The 21538-nt window shown below is 44.4% G+C and overlaps 1 protein-coding gene across 2 annotated transcripts; it reads left to right on the forward strand.

The window, feature by feature from the left end:
* The first annotated feature begins 3308 nt into the window (after window positions 1-3308).
* rnf103 (ring finger protein 103) lies at window positions 3309-11386 on the forward strand. Of its 2 annotated transcripts, XM_086178747.1 has the most exons (7): window positions 3309-3968; window positions 5237-5385; window positions 5491-5606; window positions 8183-8605; window positions 8706-8838; window positions 9350-9436; window positions 9533-11386. In XM_086178747.1, exons 1-7 carry the CDS (start codon window positions 3743-3745, stop codon window positions 10382-10384), a joined length of 1986 nt encoding a protein of 661 aa, XP_086034873.1. In that variant the 5' UTR covers window positions 3309-3742; the 3' UTR covers window positions 10385-11386. The 2 variants fall into 2 exon arrangements, with proteins under 2 accessions (XP_086034873.1, XP_086034872.1); XM_086178746.1 differs by having other exon boundaries at window positions 3608-3968; window positions 5237-5606.
* Window positions 11387-21538: the final 10152 nt, after the last annotated feature.

Below are 21538 nucleotides of genomic sequence, written 5' to 3' on the forward strand. Positions count from 1 at the left end.
TGCTTATTCTAGGTCTACAAAAACACAATGCAGCTCCCTCTTGCCTTCTCTGTACTTCTCTATTAGCAGTCTCGAAGCAAATACTGCATCTGTAGTACTCTTTGTAGCCATGAAGCCATACTGCTGTTCAAAAATGCTGACTTCTGCCCTCAGTCTAGTTTCCACTGCTCTTTTCCATAACTTCATTGTCTCGGTCATCAATGTTGTCCCTCTATATATTTGCCGCAATTCTGCACATCCCCTTTATTCTTAAAAAATGGGACCATTATACTCTGTCTCCATTCTTCAGGCATTTTCTCACTCTCTAAGATCCTGTTGAAACTTCCACACCTCCACGGGTATATCATCAGGACCACCTGCCTTTCCATTCTCCATCCTTTTCAACGCCTTCCTCACATCACTTTTACTAATCACTGCTACTTTGTGGTCTACAACAGTCACCTCCTCTACCCTTCCCTCTTTCATTTTCCACATTCATCAACACTTCAAAGTACTATTTCCATTTTCCCGTCACTCTTCTAGCATCATCAATGTATCATCAATACATTTCTCTCTATCCTGTGCTTCTTGCCCAGTGCAACTGTACATCTGTAACTCCACAGAGGTGGCTCAAGCATCCCCTGCACTGGATGACAGTAATGTCTGAATACAATTACTGTCATGTATACACATCATAACAGCTTTTTCTTCTTCCTCACTTCTGTATTAACATTCTCAATACAAATACTACATCTGTAGTGCTCTGTCCAGCGATGAAGCCATACTACTCCTCACAAGTGCCTTTCCACTCTTCATCCCTTTCTCTTTCCATCTTCCCATCACTCTTCTAACATCTGTCAATGCATTTCCCTTTCTATCCTTAATCTCCGGGCTTTGTTGTGCATCCTTTTCCATTTTTATCTCTCTGTTTCGCCAACCTGTATAGGTCATATTCTCCCTTATTGTCCAACCGGGCATACAAGTCATCGTACGCCCTTTGTTTTGCCTTTGCTACCTCTATCTTTACCTTACCATGTATTTCCTTGTACTCCTGTCAGTTCTCTTCAGTCCTCTCAGTGTCCCACTTCTTTTTTGCTAACCGCTTTCTCTGTATATACTCCTGCACTTCCTCATTCCCCCACCAGGGCTCCTTATCTACTCTCTTTCCAGATGACACACAAAGTACTCTCCTACCTGTCTCCCTGATAACAGTGGCTGTAGTTGTCCAATCATCTGGAAGCTCGGCCTGACCACTTAGACCCTTTCTCAACTCCTCCCTGAAAACCACACACCACTCCTTTTTCAGCATCCACCACTTCGTCCTCTGCTCTGCCTCTGTCCTCTTGATCTTCCATGTCACCAGTCATCCTACAAACCACCATCCTGTGCTGTTGGGCTACGCTCTCACCTACAACCTCTTTGCAGTCACTGATCTCTTTCAGGTTACCTCATCAACATAAGATGTAGTGTACCTGCGTGCTCCTACCTCTGCCCTTATAAGTTGCCCTATGTTTCTGTCCTTTCTGGAAAAAAATGTTCACTACAGCCATTTCCACCCTTTTTGCAAAATCTACCACCATCTGTCCCTCTGCGTTCCTATCCCGTATAGCGAATCTGCCCATCACTTCTTCATCCCCTCCATTGCCTGCACCATCATACCCATTGAAGTCTGCACCAATTACCTCTCTCATCACTTGGGATATTCTGCATCACTCAATTTAGCTAATTCCAGAATGTCTCCTTCTCCTCAAACTCACATCCCACCTGCAGGGCATACACACTAACAACATTGAGCATCACACCTTCAATTTCCAGTTCAGACTCATAAGTCTATCTGACATTCTTTTAACCTCTAGGACGTTCCTAACAAACTCCTCCTTCAAGATAACTCCTACTCCATTTCTCTTCTTGTCAGCACCATAATAGTACAACTTAAAGCCTGCTCCTAAGCTTCTAGCCTTACTACCTTTCCACCTGGTTCCCTGGATGCACAGTATATCCACCTTCCTTCTCTACATCATGTAAACCAGCTCTCTACCTTTTTCCTGTCATAGTCCCAATATTCAAAGTCCCTACTCTTAGTCCCAGACTCTTGTCTTTCTTCTTCTCTCTCTGCTTCTGAACATGCCGTCCTCCTCTCCTTCTTTGGTCTACAGTAGCCCAGTTTCCATTGGTTCAGCTTCCACCACTTTGTCTTCTTGATCATCCTTGTAAACAGAGTCATCTTACAAACCACCATCCTATACTGTCTGGCTCCAGTCTCACTTACCACCACTTTGCAGTCACTGATCTTTTGCAGAACTTTATACAAGATGTAGTCTACCTCTGTGTCCTACCTCTGCTCTCACAAATTAGATACAAGATTGAATCATCTCATTTAGTAATATTCAGTTTGGAATATCAATAAGAAAGAGTATGAATAACTACTTTCAAACAATATAAAATAGAACATTTTTCAATTGTTTCCATTTTTGACTGAAGATGTAATTAATGTGAACATGGGTCAGTTTTGAAAAACTGTACAAATTACCCTGATGTATGAATAAGAGTGAATTGTTGTTTGTCTCTAAATGTGGCTGTGACCAGTCCAGGGTGTACCTTGCCTCTCGCCAGATGACAGCTCAAGGATGGGTCAAGCATCTCCGACAACCCTAAATGTAAGATAAGCGGGAGATAATAGATATGCGGCCAATTCCAGTCATTCATTTCTTGTACACAGGGTTAGAAGGGAGTGGGTTTGGGGCTTTTACCCAGAAAGGTCACAGAGGCTCAACCTTTCACACCTACAGGCAATTAAGAATATATGTATGCAGCACTTCAACCAATTATCTATTTTGAAAAAACTGGAAGAAAAGTGTTTTTCTTCTGTCTCTTTCTGTGGCTTACATGAATCCACTGCAACCCCAACCCTTATCAATCCTTTCATCTTGGCTTTTTTCTTCGTCATTCTTTATTTCAAATGTTATATTTTATCCATTTATTTTCTTTTATCTTTGAGGTTTGAATATAAAATATGCGTTTAAAACGAGATATATTTTTCTCAATCATGAGAAAAACATTTACCAGTACGCAGGTACTTTATTTACATAATCGTGCATTTCGCACGAGATGCGATTGTGAAATAATATAGTGGTTATTTTGCGATTTTGTAACAGAAAAAGGAATTTACCAGTTAGAAACGTCGGTTTGTGTATGAAAACATAACATTAAAAAGAAAATGCACAAAAAGAGAATTCAGTGGGTCTTTACTTGTGGAACCCGAGTGGGCGTCACTGCCGAGCTGTATTTTACGGCTTGTTTATGTACGTGCTGGGGCCGGAAGTAACGTCACGCTTTTTAGTGTACACCAGCTGATCGTAACGATATCGGACCGTTTTTCGCGGGTGCGCCGATGTTTTAAAATACCGGGGAACCCATGAGCGCGACCCGGGTCGGTCCCCCCTTGAACATCATGAGGACGACGGGGGCGCGCAGTTGACGCGCGATCTCGCCGCGGTCAGTGTCAGTCGGTTCGGGACGCGACGTCAGCCGAGGCCTAACGTTACCTGCCATGCTAAGCTAATCGGCTAGCTGTCATAGCGGGCAAGATTCCTGCGGTTTCCCCCCAAACCCCGAAGTCGAACAAGAAATGACAGTGTGACGGTAGTGTCGTTGGGTTACAAAAAACAAATCAAAAACGAAACAACCGAAAGCTTATGTCCGTACGTCCAGCCCACAGCTGACGGGGAAACGCTAGCCATCCGCACTCTCGTCCGGCCGGAAGATGTGGTTGAGGTTGTTTTTCCTGCTGCTGTATTTCATCGTGCTCTTCACGCTAGCGCGAATCTTCGAAGCCGTGGTTTGGTACGAGACCGGCGTGTTCGCAACGCAGCTCGTGGATCCGGTCACGCTCAGCTACACGAAGCTGAAGACCATACTGGAGTGCCGTGGGCTCGGATACTCCAGGCTGCCGGAGAAGAAGGACGTCAGCAAGCTCGTTGAGAAGTCAGGTGCGATTCGATCCTGGTCGTGACGACGTGATCTATGGGATCGGCTGTTTAATTTGAAAATTAATTCAAATTCATTTTAGCTCTATCAAGAGAGATGACAGGTTATTTTCTCATTTTACAGTTCCCTTCAGGAGTAGTTACAGCCAATCTCCCTCCTTTGAACCCGCTCTGCAGCATCATCTCTAACACCAACTAACTTCATGTCCTCTTTCACTCCATCCATCCTTTTATTTGATTTAATTTTATTTTTCTCCAACTCTCAACTCAAAGTGCATTGGTTTAAAGTGGCCTGTTCCATCTGACACTAACTACTCTGTTTTTATCTTTATTGTTTCTTTAAATCTGGATTTTGTGTATGTTTATGTCTCTGATGTCCAAGTGTCAAGTAAGGTGCCTTAGATTTAATGTGTTATTGTCATTGAAAACACCTGAAATGTTGCCAAAACAACTAAGAATGTATCTAATAATTTGTAAAAATTTCCATGAAAGATGGCAAATAAGTATCTGGCCATTTGGGGGGCTGAAAAAAGTCAAATTACTCAAATCTACCTCTTTGTTCGCTAGAAAGCAATGAAAACACCCCAAGTTTTCCAGAAAGAACTGTAACATAATTAAGAATCAGACTGGTGATAAGCAAGAAAGTGTCTTGCCATTTGGGCGCTAAAAAAAGCTCAAATTGCCTCAAATTTACCTTTACATTAACTACAAAGTATTAGAAAAATTACCAAGAAAATACCCAATGAATGACAATAAGACTACTTAAATTAAGTAATAAAATATATTAATTTGCTGCTATTGGAAGAAAATTTGTAAGAAGTTATTTGGAAACAGTGTGAAAATCAGATTGAAGAAAGGCAAAAGAGTAGAAAAGACTTGCAAAGAAGGGGACCCAAAAAATTTGTTTTAGTTCAGAGACCAAACATTTAAAACCCAGTTGAATTTTTCCAAGTTTTTCAATTCAGCAAGTTCACTTGATTTCTGAAGAGACAGCAAAAAGGCAATGACTAAATTATCAAGAGTGTAATGACCATAATGTAATCAATTGAACAATGGAAAGCTTATTTGTTAGCGAGCATAATAGTTTAACATGTCTTGGAAATTAGCAAGACCTTCCAAGTAGTTGGGAGGGAGCAGTGAGTCCATTACCTGCCATTTTCTATCAGACACAAAGAAAAGGAATATCTTTGGGTGAATTTGTGTATGCTTGAATTATCTGCATCCAAAGGGGAACTTTGGCTAAGAAAGTTGCTGCTGCTCTCCACACACAGGAGACCTGACGCAGGGGGAGTTGTACTCGGCCATCAAGAAGGAGAAGGAGAAGACTGAGGCGGGGGATGCTAGCACCACACACTTCAGTGGCGAGATGCACTTCTATGAGCTTGTGGAGGACACTAAAGATGGCATATGGCTGGTTCAGGTAAAACCTCTTGCACGGTCGCCGGAAAGTCCGCATGTGGCTATTAAAGTTGTGGGGGGAGGGGAGGGTTCCTGTGCCGTGACAGACTGGCGTTGTTCTCTACAGGTCATCGCTCAGGACCGGGAGGCTCTGCTCAGTCAGTCCAACTGGGGCAAGATGGTCCAGAAAGTCTCTCAGTTTGGAATAAGAACCGGGACCTTTAACTGCTCCAATGACTACAGGTAGGCCTCGCTGTCGGGATGTTTCATATCACAATGTCACACACACAGATTTTTGCTTCCTGTTAGTTCAGCCCATATGGAAGGGAGCCACAACACAATGTTCCAAGAACTTAGGGTTTTGTAGGAGGCCATCAAGACTTGACGGATAGAGACAAGCTTCCAAAAACTCAGGTTGGGGGAGGTAGTTTGACAGTCAGGTGTGTGTCAAGGTGTGTCATTAAGCTGTCCAGGAACATTCAGTCTCCCTTGATGTGTGATCATCACAGAGCCAACCCCTACACAATGTGGCACCCTTGGTGAGATTTTTAATGGTGTTCCACTTCATCTGCGATTCACCTATGTTTACAAAAGAAATCAAATCTTTTATTTTATAAGCTAACATAATAACAATTGACATGCTTACCAAATTAGAAATGAATACCCAAAAATCTGAAATATAATATTAATAACCTTACCACAAAATAAACATTTTGTAAATGAGGAAATAAATAATAATAGTTATAAATTAGAAATACAGCAAGGGGGCACAGCAATCAATATTTGCCCCCCTCCTCACACATACACACACACACACACACACACACACACACTAAGAACTTGCATGTTACCAATCAGCTGAGGGGCAGGGGGGTGTTATTTGATATTATCCTTGGAGTAAAATTTGTTGTATTTTTTTAAATTTGGGTCAATTTGAGCTTTTTCATTAGAAAAGTTAATTGTAATAACTAGCTTTAATAAAGTTTTATTGAAGGTGATTTTTTTTTTTTTTTTGCACCCCCTGGAGACCCCGGCACCCGCAGCTTTTGACTAAATATCCCAACGGGCCAGCTGGTTCTGGTGATCTTTCATTTCCACTCTTGAGAAAAGAACAGAAGCCTAAACAAGTTAGGGTAAACAAGACTTTGTTTACATGAAGCCAAATCGCAACACAGTTGTCTCATGACACTTTCCACTTAGACCAGGTCTGGACCTTGCGATTGACAAAGCACATGGGGATGGTGGCGCGGGCAGACAACTCCCTTTGACTGTGCCAGTTACACGTTTCTGGGGATGTGATTCAATAATTATACATGCAGGCAACCAGTGTTCCGAATATCAAACTGTAAAAGTTCATCCAGATTGATTTTTTTTGTTTTTGGTCTTCAACCAATTGACCGAAACCTTTTGCAAGCTTTTAAATGTCTCCTTTTTTCATACAATAATAAGACTGGAATACCCAGTAATTAGGAGTCGGCTGCTAAGAAAAGGGTGAGGTTGATTCAGTTTGATTAAAAACTAAAAATTAACTTTGATGCTGCACTGAGATAGATCGGTAGACTGCATTGACTTCTGTCTGAGGTTGAACTTGTTTTGCTGCCAGTTGTACTATGTTTAGCACAATGAGCTTCAACAAATGTTGTAGTAGTTCAACAGTTATCATGTGACTTGTAGCTCTAATTGTGTAACCAGTAGCACTTTTTTGTCACAAAAGGTCACGATTTAAATACATATTTCTAAATAAATACACCACGAAGTGATAATAGTTTGCCTCGATACAACAGAGGAGTAATTATGACCTATTTTGCAAAGCTAATCCTTCTTAATGTAGTTTTAGACACATCTGTTCCTATCATATTCGATTAAGAGAACCATGTCAGAATACTTAAATTATGACTATATTAAATTACCCTTAATAACCGGTCCTCAGTTTACAGAATTGATTGATTCTTAATCTGCAAAAAAGACCATGACTTCATAGTATATTGACTATTTCCTCTTTATGTGGCTTTTTCTTACTAATTTTTCCAATCTGAAAGACAGGTGATAAATGTTTTTTTTTTTTGATTCGTGAGTAATTTCTCACTAGTTTTTATTAAATATATTGGGCATTTCTGGCAGATATTTAGATAATTTCTTTCTTATATTTGGATGTTTTTTGTGTTAATTTTGATATGCTTTTCAGATTATTTGAGCTATTATATGTCTGGTGTTATTTAGAGGCAACTTAGTGAGATGCTTTTTAAACTGTATTTTCCATGATTCACAAATCACGCGTTAATATTTTCTTTTTATTGAAACATTTAAGCTTCACTGAAGATTCAAGATGCTTTATTGTCATGTACACAGTTTAATACAACAGTCCAATGACACTGTTTATCCTTTTTGCACACTCCCCTACCTCAAGTCAAGAAACTGTATAAACACACTTTACATCTACACACCATCTACACTTTAAAATACATACTGTATGCAAACAAAAAAATAAGGAATACAAAAAAAAGAGATAATGTGGTGATTGATGTTAGGACAGTTTCCGCATGCATTGTAACCTTTCTTTAAAGTAAGTGAAAATCAGATTTGAAAGCAATATAAGTAAAAGTAGGATAATGACACCATTAGTATTTTGATTCAAAATCAATGCCATGTCAGGTGAGCTGTCATGTCTGTTATTGGTATGTGTCAGTGAACCCGAGCCGGCATCCGCCAGTCACAGCCTAGCTCAGACAGGTCATCTGAGGCACCAGAGGGTCCTCAGGATAAGACCCCTCATGCTTCAGCTTGTCGGTGACGTTTGTGCTTATTCTACCTCCTGGCAGGTCGTGCATCAAGCGTGGCTGGCAACGCTCCACCCTCATCATGTCTGTGCCGCAGACATCCGCGTCAAAGGGCAAAGTCATGCTGAAGGAATACAACGGCCGCCACATCCAGACTGAGCACATCTTCCGCTGGATGACGTCCCATGTCGCCCATCGCGTCAAAACCCTGTACCAGTCCGAGCAACTTCGGGCTGAGTGGCGCCTAGATCCCTCCCATCCTTTGAAGATGTTCCTTTTTGCGCGCCTGTCACAGCCGCCAGCCTTCTTCTCCTCGCTGTCAGTTAAGTTCACCGGGAGGATCGAGTTTGTCTTCGTGGACATTCGCAACTGGGACAACCACAGTAGCCTGGCGGAGATCGGTGTGACACAGTGCCCTGCCTACATCCTCAAGATGCCCGAAGGGATCTATCGCTATGGCAACAGGTAATAGGATGGCAAAAAAAAATGTATTTCCACCTTCTGTCCGTGGGAATTATTTATTTAATTACTTATTTTATTTTGGATCAACTCTTGTCTCGTGTAGCCAGGGGGAGTTCCTGTCCCTGGCTGCCATGGACACCTTCCTGCGCTCGGTTCAGCCAGAGGTCAACGACCTCTTCGTCCTCAGTTTGGTCCTAATCAACTTGCTTGCATGGATGGATCTCTTCATCACACAGGTCACTCTCCTTGTCACTCTTAATAGTTCTCTCGCCCTTTTTTATGTCTTTTTAACGCAGTTTTACATGCAGTATCACGTGCAGTATCACGTGCAGTATCACGTACAGTATCACATGCAGCATCATAAGATTTTTACTCCCGTTTTACAAATATTTTAAGATGACTTGTTTACCATAAAGCTTTTTTCAGTGATAATGAATGTACTAACTTTACAGAGTTGTATGGTGGGTATACGTATTTGAAAACTTGAACACAAGAGGGATAGTAATATTGACAAGTCAATGCTGGTCCAGTGTTCAAAACCACACAAAAGATTTGGAAAGATAAACATGCAGCATGGATTTTCTGGCGACATAGGAGAAACCTCGTGTCCAACTGCTAACTTAATGAACCTTTTGCGGTTAATCTCTGAATAATATCCCGTGTTTTTCTTTTTTTTGGCATCCTTGACGTCCTGTGTACAGGAGAGCTGCTTTCCCTCTTAGCATTGTTTTTTTTTACCCTGAATAGGGAGCAACAGTGAAGCGGTTCGTCGTGCTTATTCGAACGCTTGGAACGTACAATTCCATCCTGCTAGTATCGTGGCTCCCTGTTCTGGTGAGATATATTCACACCTACACTTGCCATTTTCCACACTACTGCTAGTGCAAGAAATAGTTAACTGATTAACAATCCTCCCTCCTGTCCCCATAGGCTCTCCTCCAGCTGCCATATCTAGACAGTCTGTACGGCTACAGTCTGAAGCTGCTCCGCTATGCCGACACAACCACTCTGGCCAGCTTGGTGAGGGCAGACTGGACCTTCTACTCATCACACCCCGCCCTTTTCCTGTCCACCTACCTGGCCCATGGCCTGCTGGTGGACTACTTTGAGAAAAAGCGACGCTGCAGCAACAGAAGCCAGGAAGATAGCTCCACCAACCTGGAGTGGCTGGCCAGTCTGTGGGACTGGTACACCTCTTACCTGCTGCACCCGATTGCATCCCTGCAGCATGTGCCATCCGATAATTCCGACTGGGAGGATGATCCAAGTTTCTTTTTTGAGCGTCTGGCCTTCCCTGACCTCTGGCTCCGCCCCCTGGTGAGCATGGACTACATCAAAGCACTGCCCACCTGGCGGTTCAGAGGGACAGAGCCACGTGGGCTGGAGGAAGAGTCCCATAGCTCACGCTCAGACATAGAGAGCAGAGAGCCCGGCACGCCACGGCAGGGGAGATGCAGCCAGGACGCCCAGCAGCTTTCTGCCTGCAGCTTCGGGGATGGCGACGGGGCACCGCCGGAGGGCCGCCATCAGCCTTGCGACTGGTCGGCATGGCCCGACGACATGTTGCGCTGCTCCGAGTGTGTGGTGTGCCTGGAGAACTTCGCAAGCGACGAGCTGATGATGGGCCTGCCCTGCAGCCACACGTTCCACCAGCAGTGCATCGTGATGTGGCTGGCAGCGGGTCGACACTGCTGCCCCGTATGCCGCTGGCCGAGCTACAAGCAGAAGCAGAAGCAGCAGCAGCAGCAGCAGCAGCAGAGTCGTACACTGCACCTCGAATGAGGACACACTACAGGACTGACAGAACCCTCACTCTCCCCACAAATCCACAGGGACCTTCCCATAAATCGTTAACCTTCACAGGGCGACAACGAGGTCAACATGACCCGTCGATCGTTAACCATTCCTGTTGAAGGCTACTTATTGGACATCGCTGTAAAAAAAAACAAAAAAAAAGAAAGAAAAGAAAAAGCAAATTAAGGGTCCAGTGCGTAGAATGTACGAGAGACATTAAATACTCTTTACTGTTTCAGCTTCATAGAAGCAGCTGAGGCTGATAATCATTTTGCTTTTTAACCTTAGAACTAGCACTTTATAACGATGTCTGGAGTCTCTACAGTACCACCTACTGGCTGTTTTTAGAAATGCATGCTAAGGCTGAACAAATGGTTTTTTGAAATCACTTTGATTTATGTCAATTAAACAAAATAATCTCAATTAATCTGAACATTAGGCTAGCAAGATGTCTGAAAATCAAATTAAAAAAATACCTGAAAAAGGATTCAAGAAAAGACAAAGAATTGAGTAATACAAATGAAAAACGATAAAATTGCAAAATTCAAGGGTCATAACTTTATTGAAATAAATATTAAGGAAGCAAAATCATATCAAAGATACCTGAAAATTGCCTGGACATTGGACAATAAATAAAGAAGAAAAACGCTTTAATTTATATATTTAAAGGTCACATTTCTGGTATTTAAATGTGTGAAAAGGGTAGTTTTTTTACATATATATCAAAACAAAAAAAAGCTGTCTGTCATTTTGAAGTGGGGAAAAAGATGAAATTTGTATTTTTTTCCCTCAACTTTTTTCCTTTTTTTTGTGAAACCTTAATTTAAATGTTCAAACTGCTTTGTTGCAGAAACCCAGAATGGACAGCTTTGATTTTTTTTTTTTTAACTGTTTATTTTTTCATTGTTTTTTTTTTTTTTTGCTCCAATATTTTTCTGTCAAAATAAAAAGCTTAAATGTTACGGAAATAAAAAGAATTCCAACACCAAATCTTTAAGTTGATGGTATATATCTCTCCGTTGCTCTAACTATTTTGAAAAGTATTTAATATTTATAAGAGACAACTCACAATTGGAATTAACTTAAATGAGCCTTCAACACTGATATTATTTTCTGTTTTCTGTTAACATGCTTTTCATTTCATTAAGATTTTAAATTAAACATTTTTATATCCCTATCTGATGACAAATATAAAACTTGTCAAATTAATGAGGAAGAAAGCTTTGTGTTTGTTTAACAAAGGGGAGGGGGCATTATTTAAACTAAACTAATTTAAGATATTCTGTTGATCTGATCAATATAATATTCTGTTAACCACCAGATTAACTTTTAATTTATTAGTTAAAAAGGCAAAAATTGCTGTTTGTGATTCAGCCTGAGGGATCCCTAAGATAGTTGCTACCTCGCCTCTAGATGGCACAAAATCCCACACACTGGTTCTCTAATTTGTCAACTCGTCATGTCTTTTTTTTTTGAGATACAGCTTTTTGGGTCAAAAAATAACCTGACATCTGCTCTCTTGAGGACTAAGTGAAAAAAAATTCTTTCATCCCCAAAAAAGATGTGAAAAATTTGTTCCACTGTGACAATATTATGGCTAGGGCTAATGTTAACCGCTACTGTTTATGTGTCAGAGTCTGACACCCTCTCCAGCTGGTTAAAACCAATCAAATAAGTTGCAAGTTTGATTATTGATCATTATTGATCATGTAATCAATGCAGCCTCAGGGCAGCACAGTCCAATGTCTCCCTGAGCCAGCCTCAGGGGGTTACAGGCCAGAGTCTTCCTGAGCCGGTCCCAAGCTTGGATAAACGCAGAGGGCTGCGTCAGGAAGGGCATCCAGCATAAAACTTTTGCCAAAACTAAACTTGCAAACCTAATAATTTCATACTTATTTCATACAATGCCCACCATTGGTACCAATGACCTACAGAGTACCAATGGAAACTGGGCTACTGCAGGTCACAGAAGGAGGGGAGGAAGGTGTGTTTGGAAGCAGAGAGAGTAGAGGAAAAACAGGAGTCTGGGACTGAGAGTAGGGACTTTGAATAGGGCTATGACAGGAAAAGGTAGTTGACATGATCCAGAGACGGAAGAAGGATATACTGTGTGTCCAGAAGCCCAGGTGGAAATGTTGTAAGGCTAGAAGCTTAGGAGCAGGTTACAAGTTGTACTATCATGTTACTGACAGGAAGAGAAATGGAATAGGAGTTGCCTTGAAGGAGGAGTATTTTAGGAATGTTCTGGAGGTGAAAAGAATGTCAGATAGATTTGTTTGTCTGAAACTGGAAATTGAAGGTCCCCCTTCTCATGTCCCTTCACTGGCTCCTGGTAGCCGCCCGCATTAAGTTCAAGACCCTGGTGCTTGCCTACTGGGCGATCATATCTTTAGGATATGGTCAAGCCACATGTCCCTACCCGTCCCCTCCAATCTGCCACCTCTCTGCGACTGTCCACCCCATCACTCAGAGCCCCTGGCTGCCAATCGGCTCTTCTCTGTCTTGGCTCCTCAGTGGTGGAATGAACTCCCAGTAAAGGTCAGAACAGCAGGGTCGCTGCTCATCTTCCGCCGTGAGCTGAAAACGTATCTCTCCAAGCACTACCCCACTAATCCCTTAGCCCCCCCCCCAAAAAAAAACAAAACGAAGAAATGAATGTATGTATTTACATGGTTTTGATATGGCTATTTGGTAGCGTGGTGACTTCTGAATAACGACTACTGGTACTTTGGATCTTCGGTTATTGAATTGCAATTTTTGTAAGTCGCTTTGGATAAAAGCGTCTGCTAAATGACTGTAATGTAATGTAAAAGGTGTGAAGCTCAAAGTTGTTAGTGGTAATGCCCCACAGGTGGGATGTGAGTTAGAGGAGAAGGAGAAATTCTGGAATGAGTTAGATGAAGCAATGCAGAATATCCCCAGTGATCAGACATCTGTAATTGGTGCAGACTTCAATGGGCATGTTAGTGGTGGATTTCTACAAAAAGGATGGAAATGGCTGTAGCGAACACTTTTTTCCAGGAAAAACGGGAACATAAGGCAACTTATAAGAGCAGAGGTAGGAGCACGCAGGTACACTACATCTTGTGTTGATGACGTAACCCGAAAGAGATCAGTGACTGCAAAATAGTTGTAGGTGAGAGCGTAGCCCGACAGCAGCGTAGCCCGACAGGAAGATCAAGAGAACAAAGGCAGAGCAGAGGACAAAGTGGTGGAAGCTGAAAAAGGAGGAGTGGTGTATGGTTTACAGGGAGGAGTTGAGAAAGAGTCTGGGTGGTCAGGGTGAGATTCCAGATGATTGGACAACTACAGCTAGTGTTATCAGGGAGACAGGTAGAAGAGTACTTGGTGTGTCATCTGGAAGGAAAGTAGATAAGGAGACTTGGTGGTGGAATGAGGAAGTGCAGGAGTATATACAGAGAAAGCGGTTAGCAAAAAAAAAGAAGTGGGACACTGAGAGTACTGACAAGAACTGACAGGAGTACAGGGAAATACATGGTAAGGTAAAGATAGAGGTAGCAAAGTCAAAACAAAGGGCGTATGATGACTTGTATGCCTGGTTGGACAACAAGGAGGGAGAAATTGATCTATACAGGTTGGGGAAACAGAGAGATAAAAATGGAAAGGATGTACAACAAGTCCAGGAGATTAGGATAGAGAAGGAAATGTATTGACAGATGCTAGAAGAGTGATGGGAAGATGGAAAGAGAAGGAGGGGGATGTGCAGAATTGCAGCAACTTCTTCTCCCTCTCCTTTGGGCTTTTCCCTTCATGGGTCACCACAGCAAATAAACCTTTTCCATCTAATCTTTTCCATCTAGGTTAGGGTTAGGGTCTTGCTGCGTCTAACCTTCATTCTCTTTTCCAGCGCATACCCTACCCTCTCTAGATTTTCCTCAACCTGTTCCCTGCTCTCACGTCAGATCACAATGTTATCTGATAAACATCATGGTCCATGGCGATTCCTGTCTAACCTCATCTGTCAGCCTGTCCATCACTACTGCAAACAAGAAGGGGCTCAAGGCTGATCCCTGATGGAGTCCCACTTCCACTTTGGACTTCTATGTTACCCCTGCAGCACCACTGCCACTCCATATTTCCTCATACAATACCAGAGCTCCTCTCTTGGCTCCCTTTCATATGCTTTTTCTAGGTCTACAAAAACACAATGCAGCTCCCTCTGGCCTTCTCTTCACTTCTTTATTAGCATTCTGAAAGCAAATACTGAATCTGCAATACTCTTTTTAGGCATGAAGCTATACTGCTGTTCAAATGCTGACTTTTACTCTCAGTCTAGTTTCCACTGGTCACTTCTGCTCTCAGTCTAGTCTCCAGTGCTCAGATGCAGTATTTGAGTAGAGCTATCGGGTGAGGTCAATATATGTTGACCTCACCAAACACCAGGTTGTATCTTTTTTGATACAGAAAATCACGAGTTTTTTCTTCCTCTTCTTTTTTCGCCTTTCCTCATCAGGGGTCGCCACAGCAAATCAACTTTCTCCATCTAACCCTATTCTCTGTATCCTCCGCTCTCACACTAACTAACATCACTTCCTCTCTCACTACGTCCATAAATCTTCTCTTTGGTCTTCCTCCAGACCTCTTGCCTGGCAGCTCCAATTCCAGCATCCGTCTACAAATATATTCTCTATCCCTCCTCTGTACATGACCAAACCATCTCAGTCTGGCCTCTCGACTTTCTCTCCAAAACATGTGCAATGTGCTCTGATAGACACATTCCTGATCCTATCCATCCTGGTCACTCCCAAAGAGAACCTCAACATCTTCATCTCTGCGACCTCGAGCTTTGCCTCCTGTCTTCTCATTATTCGAACTGTTCCTAGTCCATTGATGCATCGCTGGTTTCACCGCTGTCTTGTACACCTTTGCTTTTATTCTGGCCGATACTCTTCTGTCACATAGTACTCCTGACACTTTTCCCACCCATTCCAACAAGCTTGATCTAGTCTCTTCACCTCTTTTCCACACTCTCAGTTGCTCTGGACTGTTGACCCCAAGTACCTGAAATCCTCCAACTTCTCGATCTCCACTCCCTGTAGCCTCACCGTTTCACCTTAGTTCCTCTCATATATTCTGTCTTGCTGTGACTAACTTTCATTCCTCTCCTTTCCAGAGCATACCTCCACCTTTCCAGATTTTCCTCTACCTGTTGTCTGCTCTCACTCCAGGTCACGACGTAATCTACAAACATCATGGTCCAAACATCATGGTTATTCCTGTCTAACCTTATCTGTCAGCCTGTCCATCACCACTGCGAACAAGAAGGGCCTCAGAGCTGATCCCTGATGGAATCCCACCTCCACCTTGAACCTCTCTGTTACCCTGACAGCACACCGCACTACTGTCTCACAGCTTGGATACATGTCCTGCACCAGTCTAACATACTTCTCTGCCACTCCAGATGTCCCCATACAATACCAGAGCTCCTCTCTTGGCACCCTGTCATATGCTTTTTCTAGGTCTACAAAAACACTGTGCAGTTCCCTCTTGTCTTCTCTGTATTATTCTATTAAAATTCTCAAAGCAAATACTGCATCTGTAGTACTCTTTCTAGGCATGAAGCCATACTGTTGTTCACAAATACTGACTTCTGCTATCAGTCTAGTTTTCTTGCCTTTCCACTCTTCATCCTCTTCAATGCCTTCCTCACTTCACTTTTACTAATTTGTGCTACTTTGTGGTCTACAATCGTCACCTCTTCTACTCTTGCCTCTCTTTCATTTTCCACATTCATCAGCTCTTCAAAGTACTCTTTCCATCTTCCCGTCACTCTTCCAGCATCTGTTAATACATTTCCCTCTCTATCCTTAATCACCCGGACCTGCTGAACATCCGTCCCCTCTATATCTCTCTGTTACTGCCCTCCTTACTGTCCAACCAAGCATACAAGTCATTGTACGCCCTTTGTTTAGCATTTGCTACCTCTATATTTACCTTAAGTTGTATCTCCCTGTTCTCCTCAGTCCTCTCAGTGTCCAATTTCTTTGCTATCCGCTTTCTCTGTATATACACTCCTACACTTCCTCATTCCACCACCACAAGCTGTAGTTGTCCACTCATCTGAAAGGTCTCCCTGACCGCCCAGACCCTTTCTCAACTCCTCCCTGAAAACCATACACCACTCCTCCCTTTTCAGCTTCCATCACATTGTCCTCTGTTCTGCCTTTGTTCTCTTGATCTTTTGTCACCAGTCATCCTACAAACCACCATCCTATGCTGTTGGGCTACACTCTCACCTACAACTCCTTTGCAGTCACTGATCTCTTTCAGGTTACCTCGTCTACACAAGATGTAGTCTACCTGCGTGCTCCTACCTCTGCCCTTATAAGTTACCCTATGTTCCTGTCTTTTCTGGAAAAGTGTTCACTACAGCCATTTCCATCCTTTTTGCAAAATCCACCACCATCTGTCCCTCTGCATTCCTATCCCGTATAGCAAATCTGCCCATCACTTCTACATCCCCTCCATTGCCTGCACCAACATGCCCATTGAAGTCTGCACCAATTACCACTCTCTAAATCACTGGGGATATTCTGCATCACTTCATCTAGCTCATTCCAGAATGTCCCCTTCTCCTCAAACTCACATCCCACCTGCGGGGCATAGCCACTAACAACATTGATCATCACACTGTCCGTTTTTGTGGCTCCTGCCACGGGACTGGACTTTGTTGTCCCGGTGTGTTCAGATTATCATTCAGGGAAAAACGTCACAACGGCCAGGAACTAATCTAGCAAGAATGGTTTATTCAAAGTCAGGAAAATACACTTACGAGATATCCCGGGCCAGAATGAATGTCACCCCGCGAGGATCGTTCGGCTCCTCTAGACACCCACTGAGACGCGTCCAGTCGAATGTGTAGATGAAGTTCTGGCCCCGATCCAAAGTATCAGGCTCATTTTATACCTTTTGGCCAAAAGGGTCGGAGGAAGTCCTGACAATGACTTTCCCAACCCCCCCCCGGTTTTACGCTCTCTAGGAGTGCGGGCATCTGGGGTGCGGGGCCTCGTAAAACTGCACTTCGATCAAAGCTGTTGGTCGGAGGAAGTCCTGACAAACTTCTCCTGACCCCTGGTTTACGCCCTCTTGGAATGTGAGCACCTGGGTTGTGTAAAACCGTGCTTTGATCGAAGTCGCGGTTCGAAAGACGTCCTGATAAACTTCTCCCGACCCCCTGGCTCTGGTCGATTATCCACAGGGGTTGTCACTGGAAAAGCAGGGTACTGCATTCCTTCCCATTATATGATGGGGTCTCGCAGTTACATTTTAACAGTCTTTGCAATTGATAGTGAAATAATGATGTGAGGTTGGAGATTCTATAATTTGACGTAGGAGATTTTGCAAGTCCCTCTCTTGATGTGAGCGTCCCCACGTCACACAAGGACTACAATCAAAATAAGTAAATACAATGAATGTATGTAAACACAATGTATCATAATCATAACAGAATATTCTGACAACACCTTCAATTGCTAGTTTCAGACTCATAAGTCTAGTTGAACTTCTTTTCATCTCCAGAACGTTCCTAACAAACTCCTCCTTCAAGATTACTCCTACTCCATTTCTCTTTTTGTCAGTACAATAGTAGTAGTTCAATAGTACAACTTGTGACCTGCTCCTAAGCTTCTAGCCTTACTACCTTTCCACCTGATCTCCTGGACACACAGTAAATCCACTTTCCTTCTCGGTATCATATCAACCAACGCTCTACCTTTGTCACGGGGGCGGACTCGGGCAGGGAACCACACCTTCAAGGCTGAAGTCAGGGTTGAAGCGCTTTATTTAGGTAGCCAGGGTGTCTCAGGCAGGCAGGTAGGCTGTCGCTGGCAATTCCCTGGCCCCGAGACAGTCACACAAGGCTGGGTCTCACCAGGACTGGCCCCAGAAAGGGTGGCAGGAAGGGCCCCAGGCAGGATCAAGGCCCAGTGGTCCACCAGGGGGTCTCACGGGGTCAGGGTCCGAAGGTCTAGAGGGGGCTCTCCCAGGGTCGGGGTCCGGAGGTCCACCAGGGGGTCCCACGAGGTCAGGGTCCGAAGGTCCAGAGGGGGCTCACGCAGGGTCAGGGTCCGGTGGTCCACCAGGGGGTCAGGGTCCGAAGGTCTAGAGGGGGCTCTTGTAGGGTCGGGGTCCGGTGGTCCACCAGGGGTTCCCGGTCTACACTCGGCGTCCGGTGGTCCACCAGGGGTTCTCACAGGGTCAGGGTCCGAAGGTCCAGATGGGGTTCTCGTAGGGTCGGGGTCCAGTGGTCCACCAGGGGGTCCCGGTCTACACTCAGGGTCCGGTGGTCCACCAGGGGGTCTCACGGGGTCAGGGTCCGAAGGTCCAGAGGGGGTTCTCGTAGGGTCGGGGTCCAGTGGTCCACCAGGGGGTCCCGGTCCACACTCAGGGTCCGGTGGTCCACCAGGGGGTCTCACGGGGTCAGGGTCCGAAGGTCTAGAGGGGGCTCTCGCAGGGTCGGGGTCTGGTGGTCCACCAGGGGGTCCCGGTCTACACCCGGGGTCCGGTGGTCCACCAGGGGCTCTCACGGGGTCAGGGTCCGAAGGTCCAGGGGAGGCCTGGGCCACAAGGGGTCATGGGGATAAACATGGCAAAGGGGAAGTCCAGGAACCACAGCTGGGTCCGGCCGTAACAGGGATCATGGTGCTCCACAGTGGTCAGGGTTGTTGGGCAACCACGATCCCCCGGCACCAGGCAGAGCGTGCCGCTACCCTTTATAGGGATCTTGATTAGCGGCCGCTGCTGCAGCTGGCGCCGATTACGAATTGAACCCAGCTGTGAGACCCTGACAACCTTTTCCTGTAATAGTCCCAAAATTCCAAGTCCCTACTCTCAGTCCCAGGCTCTTTCCCTTGCTCTTCTCTCTCAGCTTTCGAACACGCCTTCCTCCTCGCCTTCTTTGACCTACAGTTGCCCAGTTTCCATTGGTTCCCTGTAGGTCATCAGACCCAATGGCAGTTGTTGTTAACCCAGTCCTCGACTGATCTGGAATGATCTGGTAATAACGCTCGATTCGCATGAGAAAACTGGAAAGCTATGCAGACAAACATACAAACGCCACACAGAAAAGCCTGCAGTCAGAATGGAACCAGGTACCTTCTTGCCCTGTCGTGAAAGTGCTAGCTAATGTGCAATTATGCAACCCTGCTAGAAATGTTGATGTTTAAATACAAACGCCATGTTTGGGTGAAAGTGGAAAGGAAGACATCGGACCGCGCAAAATGCAAAATATAATATCATTATCTTCTTCTTCTTCTTTCGACTTTTCCCGTCAGGGGTCGCCACAGCGAGTCAACTTTCTCCATCTAACCCTATTCTCTGTATCCTCCTCTCTCACACCAACTACCTTCATATCCTTTCTCACTACGTCCATAAATCTTCTCTTTGGTCTTCCTCGAGACCTCTTGCCCGGCAGCTTCAATTCCACCATCCATCTACCAATATATTCTCTATCCCTCCTCTGTACATGACCAAACCATCTCAGTCTGGCTTCTCTGATCCTATCCATCCTGGTCACTCCCAAAGAGAACCTCAACATCTTCATCTCTGCGACCTCTAGCTTTGTCTCCTGTCTTCTCATTATTGGAACTGTTCCTAGTTCATTGATGCATTGCTGGTTTCACCACTGTCTTGTACACCTTTGCTTTTATTCTGGCCGATACTCTTCTGTCACATAGTACTCCTGACACTTTTCCCACCCATTCCAACAAGCTTGATCCAGTCTCTTCACCTCTTTTCCACACTCTCAGTTGCTCTGGACTGTTGACCCCAAGTACCTGAAATCCTCCAGCTTCTTGATCTCCACTTCCTGTAGCCTCACCGTTCCACCGGAGTTCCTCTCATTCACACACATATTCTGTCTTGCTGCAACTAACTTTGATTCCTCTCCTTTCCAGAGCATACCTCCACCTCTCTAGATTTTCCTCTACCTGTTGTCTGCTCTCACTACAGATCACGATGTCATCCGCAAACATCATGGTCCATGGGGATTCCTGTCTAACCTTATCTGTCAGCCTATCCATCACCATTGCGAAGAAGAAGGGGCTCAGAGCTGATCCCTGATGGAGTCCCACCTCCACCTTGAACTTCTCTGTTACCCCTACAGCACACCGTACCAGTGTCTCACAGCAAGCATACATGTCCTGCATCATGTCGACCAACTCTCTACCTTTTCCTGTCATAGTCCCGATATTCAAAGTCCCTACTCTCAGTCCCAGGCTCTTTCCTTTTCTCCTCTCTCTCTGCTTCCGAACACGCACTCCACCTCTTCTTCTTTTTCTTGTTCTTTGACCCACAGTATCCCAATTTCCATTAGTACCCCGTAGGTCATTGGTACCAATGGCGGTCGTTGTTAACCCGGTCCGCGACCGATCCGATTTGGTATAGTTTTGGTTCACTCGCATGTTTGGTTTTGGCAAAAGTTTTACCCTGGATGCCCTTCCTGACGCAACCCCCTGCATTTATCCGGGCTTGCGACCCGCACAGGGAGACACTGCTCCGTGCCCCCCCAAGCAGGCTTGGAGAGACACGGGCCAGTGCCGCCCTGAGGCTGCATTGAAATATAATATTATTATAATAATGTAAAATATTATTACAATAATATCTGCTATTATGATTTCAACAATACATTATTATTGTTGGAAGACCAAAGAGAAGATTTATGGACGTAATGAGAGAGGATATGAGGGTAGTTGGTGTGAGAGAGGAGGATACCGAGAACAGGGTTGGAGAAAGTTGATTCGCTGTGGCGATCCCTGAAGGGAAAAGCTGAAAGAAGACATGAACGAATTAATGAATAATACTAATAACAGAGAAAGAACCAAATACTAAATGGTAAATTAAGATGTAATAAACAGAAAGACAGGCGGACAGAGGAGGTGGGAGAGACACAGAGGTAGATTGAGAGGGAGTGATAGCGAGTGAGAGTGAGAAAGCGAGAGTAGTGTGTGTGTGTGTGTGTGTGTGTGTGTGTGTGTGATAGAGAGAGTGAGAGAGAGAGAGCGCGAGAGAGAGGGGGGGTGAGAGAGAGCGAGAGAGGGGGGGTGAGAAAGAGCGTGTGTGTGTGCGTGTGTGTGTGTGTGTGTGTGTGTGTGTGTGTGTGTGTGTGTGAGAGAGAGAGAGAGA

Source organism: Fistularia commersonii, chromosome 31 (assembly GCF_037954325.1).
Source record: "Fistularia commersonii isolate RoL2024-O1a breed Wild chromosome 31, RoL_Fcom_v1.0, whole genome shotgun sequence".
NCBI lineage: Eukaryota > Metazoa > Chordata > Actinopteri > Syngnathiformes > Fistulariidae > Fistularia > Fistularia commersonii.